Source organism: Poecilia mexicana, unplaced genomic scaffold (assembly GCF_051168715.1).
Source record: "Poecilia mexicana isolate PSO_F unplaced genomic scaffold, ASM5116871v1 scaffold_8, whole genome shotgun sequence".
Lineage (NCBI taxonomy): Eukaryota > Metazoa > Chordata > Actinopteri > Cyprinodontiformes > Poeciliidae > Poecilia > Poecilia mexicana.
The window spans coordinates 27,896,921-27,907,930 of NW_028263377.1; the positions used below are offsets into that span (position 1 = coordinate 27,896,921).

Here is an 11,010-nt window from a genome sequence, read left to right on the forward strand (position 1 = left end):
TCAGCGCGACCACCATATTGGTAGGGTGAAACGTTAACGGGAGAGGCCTTCAAAGGAAGAAGGTAGCTGAAGTTTTGGCTGAATTAAATTCTTTTTCATTCAGCCAAATGAAAAAGAATTTCATTTGGCTGAAATTTCATTCAGCCAATGAAATTTCAGTAAAAACCCTAAAACCACTAAAAAGTAAAAACCTTAAAAGGGCTTTTACTTTGTTCTCAACATTCTTGGATGTATTATCTACATATTCCCTTCCAATTTCAGTGAGAATTAAGAATAAGTACATTTATTTTAGTGATTAATTGGTACTTTGTAATAAATAAATAAATAAATAAACAAACAAAAAGTAAAGATTTCCAAACTCAATATTTTTACAAATTTCTAGAAAGGTTCCTGAACTCGGAATTACAAAGACTAACAGTTTTTGCACCAATTCAAACCTTAAGTCAAATACAGCTGTATTAGAAATATATTTGTTGTAAGAACTGCTTATCTGCATTCATAGTAGTTTGTGTATGATAACACAAAATATATGTTCCTTTAGTGATTGAATACATAACATCTTGAGACAAACATATTAGCACAGATTTGTAAAAGTATCAACAATTGGTAAATTCTTCAGATTTTCTTACTTTTGACCAAAAATGGATCATCCAGGTTTCATAATATTCTCAGATCAAACTTCAAAGATAAATGGAAAACCCTATAAGTTTCCACCAGCTTCTTGTTCTTTCGGCTTGTTAGTTCTACATTTCAATTACTTTGCTTTGTATTAACTTTGCCAATATTTGAAATTTCCACTAAAGGCAATCCATATACGTACCACCAGAGATTCATATGCAGTGTGAAAATCATTGTATTGTGTTTATTTTTGTTCTGTTGATTTTACATTATATATGTTGTATTTTTGGGTGTTTTGAAGGATGTTATTTAAAGTGTGCAATAATAATAATAATAATAATAATAATATATAGCCAATTTATTTCCAAGTTGGATTGTTCCATGTTTTGATTTACTAATGTATATATTTTATAACCTTATTTACGTCATAAATGTCCACAACATTTTGTCTTCATTATCTATGTTTTGATTGTACTTTATTTTAAACTGATCAGTTGACTCATTATTTTGGGGTAAAGTTTAAAAAACTACACACCCCAAAAATCCTTGCTTGATATTGACGTCATCGCGCAGAGGTTGAGCGTGCGCAGTTTTCCTGTCCATATTTTATTTACTACATTTGTTCCATCATTTATTTATTTATTTTTGTCGTTACGCTCCGAGGGTGAAGCGGCACGCGGCATCTGCGGTCACCTGTGTGATGTAATCAATGCGGAGGTTAGAAACGTGTCACAGGTGACAAGTTGGCTGACAACAGCAGTGATCCAAACCACGCACAACACGCAACAAGCAGGCGCCACACACAATAGACACGAGAACAAAAGCCGCGCGCAGCGCTTTAACTGATTCATGTTAATGCGCGAGGACTAGTTTTTTAGCGGAGGGTTACACGGGGTTGTTGAAGGCAGCGCTGGTGAGAGCGAGGCGTTAGTGTGTTTTTGTGCTTTTTGAAGCCTTCTAGGAGGAAGAGGAGCAGAGCGAGGCAGACTCTCACTGCAGAGAAAGAGAGAGACCGAGAGCGAGAGGAGTGAATGGGCACGACTCCGCCAGCTCCTCAGCGGCGCTGCGCCCTTCAAGTTATCCACAGCGATCGATTCACCAACTGAGACGTTTCGACCCCCGCGCGGGTCCGTGAGGCTGGCCCGGCCCAGGAGCTCGGCGGAGCGGCGGAACCAGCGTGATGGGACACGAGTGAGGGAGCAGCCCGGAGCACAGAGCAGCTGCAGCAGCCCCGCGGAGGAACAAACAAGGAAGCGCTGAGCTGAAGCTAACGGCTAATAGCTGAAGCTAACGGCTAACTGTTGGCTAATATCGATTCTAATGAGCCAGCGAGGAGCATGCGAGCTAGCAGGAAGAGGTGAGAGGCCGCCGTGTGTCTGTGTGTCCGCAGCCGGGGGCTCGCCCCCTTCTGCCTTCTCGACTGCAGCTGGTTAATGTTGGGATCCTGAAGGAGGAAGCAGCCGCAGGGGGTAAATAGCTTGCTAACACGTTAGCATACCTGCCGTTGTGTTTTCCTGCAGGTGTGGATGGGGGGCTATGGGCAGGGACTGGGTGTCTGTACAGGTGTGGTACAGGTGTGTGATTGTTCAATTAACACAACAATAACTCCCGCGGCGGTGCAGATGCCTGAATGGAGGCGGCTATAGCAAGCTAGCTGTTAGCCATTAGCAGATCCTTATTATTCCTGGCTGCCAACATGGAGCTAACAGGCTTCCAGATGATCAATATTGCTGTTATTGGATCTGTTGCGGTAATCATTAACTCTATATTTAGTTGCCTTCATAGGAGTTGATTTAACACCTGCTGTGTTTTACACACAATCACTGGGAATCTGCAGTTTTTGGTTACTGTCAGAATAAAAACCAGCCAGATAGTAACTGGACTGAGGCTGGTACTAACTGCTTACTTTAACTGGAGATGCCTTTTGGATCAAGTGTATTTTTAGGAGTCGTTTTACTACACTGAACTTGTACTTGAGTAACATTTCTGGTTCTTCTAGCCACTGTGAGTAACTTCACTAAATGAACAACAAACATGTTTAAACCTGCAGTTTATGTTAAAGTCAGACCTCTTGTTTCTATAAAAGCTTTGTTTGAATATTTTCTACCTGCTGAACCTATGAAACATTTGGAGGTCAAATATTTATACAGGACACTATCGATAAATATTAGGATGGTATTATATAATGTTCCTCCTTCCTGATTTCTTATTTCATGTTTGTTCCGCTTCAGTGTTTCAGAATATCAAACCAAATGAAATGTCAAAGAAACAAGTAACCTTAAAATACATTTTAAACAAAGTGTTGCTTATTAAGGGAGAAACCTGCTGGTGTGTTTGGATCACTTTGCTGCTGCAGAAGCAGATTGTTGTACAACGACGGGAACCGTCCTGCAGCCGAGTCAGCGCCAGGAACTGAGTTAGCTATAAAGCCTTATGTACCTTCATGGTGGTTCCTGCTGCTGCTGATTCTACTGGAGGGTCCAGCTGGCCGGGATGGGTGAAGACCTGGACCTGGCGCTCTCTGGTAGACCCCAACTGGTTCTACCGGGTCTGGTTTCAGGACCAGGCTCGGTTCACCAGGGGAAACACAGACTCTGGGCTCTGAGGTCTTCCAGAGCGGGTTCTGCTGGAGGTTCTGATCAATAATCGGCTTATTTTGAGGGGGAAGGGTAAACCAGCTTTTACTTTAATGTAAATACGTAAACAAACCTTTATGTAACCTTTCAGATAATTAACCATATTTATTAACACAAAATAAACAATGGATGTGAACAGTGACGTGTATAAAATGTTGAGGCATTATGTTCAAAACATTAGCTCATACGTTGCAAAAATTGAATGTTTCCCATCTCTGAAGTTTATTTCTTTAAATGCAAAATGAATCTACGTAGCAATAATAATATTACTCAAGTAAATGACAACAGTACAGTGATGTAAAACTGTAAATAAAAATGTTTTCCCAAAAAGTTACTCAGGTGAATGTAACCAGTACTGCCTACTTTTGAACATAGACACCTGTATTATTAGCTTGTCACCTTTCGGCTAACTTTACCTGCATCTAACAGCTATAATCAACTCAGTCGGTTAGTTTGGGGGAAAATCTGTGCAAAGTTTTTTGCATTTTGCTGCCATGATTCCAACTCACCTGTAGCTCCGCCCAGCAGCAGCAGGTCTCCTTCACAGGTGTAAACCCAGCTAGCATCCTAGCCCTCATGTTGCATTTAAAGGCGGCTCGGAAAAACACGTTACGATGTGTTAACAACGGATTAAACAGTTGTAGCGGCTGAAAAAAGGGACGGAGGACACAGATATGGGAAGTGCGGAAGCCTCTGTTGTATCAAGTAAATATAGGAATAACAGACAGTTGGCCACTCTGAGGTAAAAATAAAAACGGCTTCCAGTCCAGGGGCAGCATAGCTGACTCTGTGGGCAGGCAGTGACCCGATGCCCGTTGGGCCTGCTGCTGGATCGTTATGGTCTGTCAGAACCAGAACCAGAGGAAGCCCGTCTTCATTCCTCCTGTCACCTGCGGCAGCGTCAAATCAGAATTGAGTTGGAACTGATTGGGACACACCTGATTACTGCCCTGACCAACATGGCTGCCAGATCTTTTCCTCAGAGTCCAGCTCTGTGAACTCTGAAGTTCTGAAGCTCTCAGGTTGAGGAAGACGATTCTCCTCGGCTTACCGCTCTGACTGAATGCAGCATGGAGGAGGAGGTGTTATGATGCGGGGCTGCAGGGCAACAGAACAATGTCATTCTTTGTTTGGTGCTGTGAAAGAAAAATCTAGATTCATCTTTAATATGTGAGTCAGCAGAACTAATCAATCAGTCTAATCATTTCTATCACAAATGATCTCTCATGGAAACTGGATCTTGAATATTAGTGTGAAATCTGATTAAACGCAGCTTACTGGTATAAATCCTGGTTCAGATGAAAGTGTGGCTGTTAAACTATTTTCCTAAAAATATGTTTTCCATCATAATATTTTAGTAGCACTAAATATTAACTCAAACTCTGTGTGCATGTCGCCTCCTGTCTCTGCAGAGCCGTTGCAACTTTAACCCGTTTTATGTTTTCCTGATGTCATGCAGCTAGCTGCAGGAGTCCTGAGGTTCTGGAAGACTTCAGGCCGGGCCCGACTGCTGTCTAGTTCTGACCCGTCTCTCTCTCTGTGTGCAGCTGACTTGTTGGGGGATGTCGGGCAGTAAGGCGCTGGGCGGGGGGGCGGGCAGCGGGGCGCGGCGCAGGCGGACCCGGTGCCGGCGCTGCCAGGCCTGCATGAGGACCGAGTGCGGAGAGTGTCACTTCTGTAAGGACATGAAGAAGTTCGGAGGACCGGGGAGGATGAAGCAGTCCTGCCTGCAGAGACAGTGCACAGCGGTGAGAGACACACACACACACACACACACACACACAGTAGTTTGTATTTCTGTCCATATTGGTGTGTGTGTGTGTGTGTGTGTGTGTGTGTGTGCAGCCCGTGTTGCCTCACACCGCGGTGTGTTTTGCGTGCGGCGAGGCGGGGAAGGAAGACACGGTGGACTCTGAGGAGGAGAAGTTCAGCCTCTGCCTGATGGAGTGCACCATCTGCAACGAGATCATCCACCCCAGCTGCCTCAAGGTGAGTCGGACTGGACCGGACCGGAACCAGCAGCAGCTGTTGCTCATGTTTGAGAAAACCTTTCATCTCTATAGCAACAATTGAGCTGTAAAACACCTGGATGGACCTAGACCCGCCTCCAGGGCTCCTCCCTCACCCAGCTCCTTCAGACTAGCCAGCAGCAATTAGCAAACAGCTGCTGAGTTCATTACAGGAGCTGCTGCTCAGAGCAGCGCTGGTAGAAACGTTAAAGGGTTAATAGAGGAGCCATGTTGGGACGACTTCCTGGAGGCGGAGCTTCAGGAAGAGCAGGAGCTTCTTAAAGAGACAGAGGCCCAATTTCAAGTAATATTTATTGAATTCATATTTATGAAGCATTTTAATGACAGGTGGAGGAAAACGCAGAACACCGGCCCTTTAATGTCTGGACCAGGTTCTGACCTCAGTGACCTCACCTGTCTGATCCAGAACGCCTCCAGAACCGAACATTTCTCTCTTTCTGTCTGATTTAGTCCATGGGACTCTGAGCTGCTCGTTGGCTTTGGTTTGATGGCGGTGAACCTGGACCGGTTCTGCAGCCAGACCAGTTCTGGAGAGCAGAACCTGCTGATGCCGTCTGTGTTTCCGTCTCTCTGCAGATGGGAAAGGCGGACGGGATCATCAACGACGAGATCCCAAACTGCTGGGAGTGTCCCAAGTGCCACAAGGAGGGGAAGACCAGCAAGGTGAGTCGGTTCGGTCCGGTCGCCATGTTAGTAGTGAGTTCTGATCAGATCTGTCTCTCGGGTTCAGGACCAGGCGGACGGGATGGGGAAGCGGCGGCTGGACAACGGGGAGGCGGGGCGCTGGAAGCTGACGGATGACCCGCCCCCCAAGAAGAAAGCTCCGCCCCCATTGGAGGAGGCGGCCAGACCGGACAGCGGGCACAAGAGGAAGAAGGAGAAGGAGCAGCCAATGGACAGTGGGCCCAAGAAGAAGGTGAGCCCGGTCCGTTCTGTGTGGTTCTGGTTCTGGTCTGGATCCGCTCTGATCCGCTGTTTCCTGTTGCCCTTCAGATTAAAGGCGCGCATGAGAAACGCCTCAAAAAGGTACGAAGCCTTTCATTTCTTTGACCAGCTCTGAAAAATTTCAGTAGATTATCAATAAAAAACAGTGAAGACCAGAAGTTTACATACACCCAGTGAAGCCACGCCCACATGTTTCCTGTCTGAAGTTACATCAGAACCAAACTTCTCTGGTTTCAGAATCACTAAAATGATTTCTGTTTGCTAAAAGGCATCAAGAGGAAACATGAAGACATTAAGAAATAATCTGACAGATTGTAATCCATCTTTGAAATGGAAATGGTTCTGAGCTGAAGGTTTGGTTCTGATTTACCAGACAGGAAGCAGCGTGTCGGCCGCCCGACCGACATGTTGGATTCATGTTGATGTGAATTTAAACACAGACGTTTCTCTCTGTTCTGTGGTCAGAAACCCAAACAGGAAGTGGGCGAGTCGAACGGACCCGGTTCTTCCTCTGTGGCGGCGGCAGGAGGCCAGCAGAGCTCGTCCTCCTCCCAGCCAGCAGGGGGCAGCGCGGCGGCGGCCGGAGCCACGTCCAGCGCTGAGCAGCGTTCGCATCACCGCGAGAAGCTGGAGCGTTTCCGCAGGATGTGCCTGCTGGAGCGCCGGCCCGAGTCCTCCTCCTCCTCGTCCTCCAGCTCCGAGTCTGACTCCGAGTCCGACTCGGACGACTCGCTCCGGGACGAGCAGGGGGGTGGATCTTCGCCCTCGTCGTCCTCCCCGGCCCCACCCCCTCCAGTTGTCTACGGCAACAGCGGCGGGAGCCGCGCGGAGCGGGAGCGGAGCCGCAGCGAGCGGGAGCGGGCGCGGCGGCTGGCCGAACTCGGCTTCAGCGCCAGCGATGAGTCAGAGGGGGACGGGGGGAGGGGCGAGGAAGAGCGGGAGGAGGAGCCAGCGCGTGGGGGCGGCGACAAGGCCCGGCGACGAGGAGGGGGCGGGGCCGACGTGCCGTCAAGGGGACGCAAACCTGGTCTGATAGACCCGGAGGAGGACGACGTTCCGGAGCGGAGCAGGAAGAACTCCGCCTCCCTGCCCCCCCCCTCGCCGCTCTCGTCCAATCAGATCCCTCCGTCCTCACTGCATGATGGCTTCGCGGCAAAGCAGCGCAGCAACGGACAGGAAGCACGCAACGGGCGGACCCGGGGCGGGGCGGGGGGCGGGGAGAAGGAGAACACCAGTGGCGTTCTGGCCAATCACAGACACGGCAGCGGAGGGGGCGGAGCCAAAGCCAGCCGCGGAAACAAGATCCGCAACAACAGCAAGACGCCGAGCCAGAGGAGCGGCGTGTCGTCCTCCATTCCCACCTCCAACGGGGGGGGCGTGGCCAGCAGCGGCCTGCTGATGTCGACCATGGCGGCGTCGCCGTGCTCGCAGCCGTCCCGCCTGGCGCCGCGCTCCCAGGTGATGAAACGCAGCCCCCCCGCCGTGCCCTCGCCCCCCCGGCCCGTCCAGATGGAGCGGCACCTGGTGCGGCCCCCCCCCGCCTGCCCGGAGCCCAGCTGCCTGCTGCTGGACTGCGGCTCCGCCCACATCATGACGCGTGACGTCTGGCTGCGAGTCTTCACCTACCTGAGCCAGCGGGAGCTCTGCGTCTGCATGAGGGTGTGTCGCACCTGGAGCCGCTGGTGAGTCACTTCCTGTTACCTGCTGGGCGGCTCGCCAGCTGGTCACCTGTTGACCTGTTGACCCGTTGACCCACCCAGGTGCTGCGACAAGAGGCTGTGGACGCAGATCGACCTGAGCCGCCAGCGCTCCATCACCCCCCCGATGCTGAGCGGCATCATCAGGCGGCAGCCCGTCTCCCTCAACCTGGGCTGCACCAACATCTCCAAGAAGCAGCTGATGTGGCTCATCAACCGCCTACCAGGTGACGGTGCCGCGCACGCCTCCGTACCGCTCCGCGTCGTTCCTGCCCGGGTCGTTCTCGTATAACCCTCCCTCCCCCTCCAGGTCTTCTGGAGCTGAACGTCTCCGGCTGCGCCTGGCCGGCCGTTTCGGCCCTCTGTCAGGCCGTCTGTCCGTGTCTGAAGCTTTTGGACCTCAGCAGAGTGGAAGACCTTAAAGACTCTCACCTGAGGGAGCTGCTGGCCCCCCCACCCGAGTCCCGGACAGGTGAGTCCCTCCCCGCCTCTCTAACCTTCTGTTGGTCGGCCCAGAGCGGCTCTGAGTGTCCTCCTCTCTGATTGGTCCTCAGCTCCCAGCGAGAGCAGGGTTGGGCGGTTCCAGAACGTGACAGAGCTGCGATTGGCCGGTTTGGACCTGACGGACGCGTCGTCCCGCCTCCTGGTGCGCCACACCCCCCAGCTGACCCGGCTGGACCTGAGCCACTGCCTGAACGTCAGCGACCAGACGGTCCGCAACCTCACTGTGTCGCCGCTGAGGGAGAGCCTCACTCACCTCAACCTGGCAGGTAGGCGGGGCCAGTGCTCCTCGTCCTCATCCTCGCTCTCCATCAGGCTCACTGTGTGTGTGTGTGTGTGTGTGTGTGTGTGTGTGTGTGTGTGTGTGTGTGTGTGCGCAGGCTGTGTGAAGCTAACTGAACAGTGCGTCCAGCTGCTCCAGTGCTGCTCCGCCCTGCAGACGGTCGACCTGCGCTCCTGCTCCCTCCTCTCCACCGAGTCGGGACAGCTGCTCTCCTTCCCCTTCCTGTCCTCCTCTTCCTCATCTTCCTCCACCTCCTCCGCCGCTGCCTCCTCTTCCTCGGCCGGCATCGCCACCGTCGCTGCTAACTCGTCCTCCTCGGCTCTTCCTGACGACAGAACGCTGCTGAAGAACAGCTAAGTCATGTGACCGCTTTAAGCCCCGCCTCCGCGCGTGTTACACTACAAGCAGGTGAGGAAGAGGAGGAGCAGCTCTTCCTCAGAGGAGACTTGGTGAAACTTAGCAACCCTGAGCATGTACATATTCGTTCCTCTGTACATTTATGGGTGTGTGTATATACCTGTAGTTTACTGTAAATGACCTTTGACCTCCCTGAACACTCCCTCCTTTCGACCAATCACGGCCCCCCTCGTCAGCTGCTGATTCAGCCACACACACACACACACACACACACACACACACAGAGCTGCTTCCTGAAATGTTCCAGCTCAGCGTTCCTCCACATTCCCATCAGAATCTCTGTGGGTCTGTTCGGACCGGTTCGGACCCAGGCGCAGGCCTCCAGTCTGTTCCGGCACCAGGTATTTGGACCGACCCTCTACCCTGCCCTTGTGTGCATGCGTGCGTGCGTGTGTGTGTGTGTGTGTTTAAACTGAGCCTCGTCAGCCCCTCCTCCTTGGTTCTGGTCCGATCGAATCTTGATCTCGTGTTATTTCTCAGGAGTATTTTTTGTTGACGTTAATTTATTCGGTGCCACAGCAGCACTTCCCGCCGCGGTCTGAGCCAAGCCGGTTCTGGTCTGGTCCAGGGTTCTGCTGCAGTTCGGTCCAGTTGGAGGAAAGGGGACGGAGAAACTCCACAGAGTGACTCATCTTGGTTTTTAGAGGATCTTCATATCGCTGCTTGTCGCTGACCTCTGCGGAGAGGAGGTCCGATCTGGTCCGGTCCGGTTCCAGTCCTGGATTTATTCTGGAAAATGTTCATGTCCTTTAGATCATATCAGAGCCTTCATGTCTTTATTTTCTGTTTCAATTCATTTTCAGTATCAAAACAAATAAAACTATCAGGAGAGGATCAACCAGGCAGACGCCCAACAACTGGTTCTGATCCGAAAACTGGTTCTGATCCAAAATGACCAATTCAACAGAATTCCAAAGATAATTCCAGCTCTGAACAGATTCCTGACCTAAAACCAGATTCTGAAACTCTGAACTAATTCCTGGTTCTGACCCGGTTCCTGGTTCTGACCCGGTTCCTGGTTCTGACCTGGTTCCGAAGATGTTTTCTGCCCGGATGCATAAAGGAATAATAATAATTGAGACATTTTCTGATCGTTTCTCAACTGAAGATGAGTGAAAAGCTGCCAAACCCAGGAAGGCTTCAGGACGGGTCAGATCAGAACCAGTTCAGAAACTGGATCACAGGACCGAGAACTCAACTTTATTTCTGAGAAAAAAATGATGAGCGGTTTATCACTGATGGCGCCTGGTTCTGGTTCTGGTTCTGGTTCTACTGCTCCTCCTCTGTGTATTAATTTGGAACCGGCCCGGCTTGGCCTGGTTCGGTTCTGCAGAGTGTTTGCTGGGGGGCTGAATGTTGCGGCGCCTCCGCCCTCGTCGTGCCATAAACAGCAGCAGCTCACCTTTTTTTATGTTTTAAGTTGTTTTTTACAGTGTGGGAGGGGGGGTCACTTTGTGGGCTTCACCTAGCAACAGGTGAGCAGATCGGAGCTGATTGGTTGAACATATCAGTTTTGGATCTTAGTATATTCTCGATGCACTGGATCAACTCAACGTTCCCTGCTCCTCTTTTTTTTTGCCAAATGTAGTTTTTGTGGAAAAAGGGGCATTTCCTGTTTCTTTCTGTTTTCGGTTTGTTTTTCTATTTTGTCCACGACTCTTCCAACGTGTTGATGGGAAACGAGGAAGAAGGTGGAACAAACGGTGAAAACAGACAAAAAAAGACCAACTCAAGGCAGCTACGTATGAATGACTACTGTACAATGAGGAATAAAGAAGCAATGGGTTCGTTTTTACTCCTGTCTGTGTGCTTATTTCTCATTATCTGCTGGTTTAGCCTTAAAATGATTAAAAAGCAGGAGATCTCAGTTCCAGCAGCACTTC

General features: G+C 50.3%; 1 protein-coding gene across 1 annotated transcript; it reads left to right on the forward strand.

The window, feature by feature from the left end:
• Positions 1-1,213: 1,213 nt before the first annotated feature.
• On the forward strand, positions 1,214-10,922 carry fbxl19 (F-box and leucine rich repeat protein 19). The gene is made up of 11 exons (XM_014973410.2): positions 1,214-1,975; positions 4,802-5,002; positions 5,100-5,243; positions 5,861-5,947; positions 6,015-6,200; positions 6,278-6,310; positions 6,695-7,911; positions 7,990-8,153; positions 8,237-8,398; positions 8,481-8,696; positions 8,808-10,922. The coding sequence occupies exons 2-11, from the start codon at positions 4,817-4,819 to the stop codon at positions 9,065-9,067; spliced, it is 2,655 nt and encodes an 884-aa protein (XP_014828896.2). The 5' UTR covers positions 1,214-1,975; positions 4,802-4,816; the 3' UTR covers positions 9,068-10,922.
• Positions 10,923-11,010: the final 88 nt, after the last annotated feature.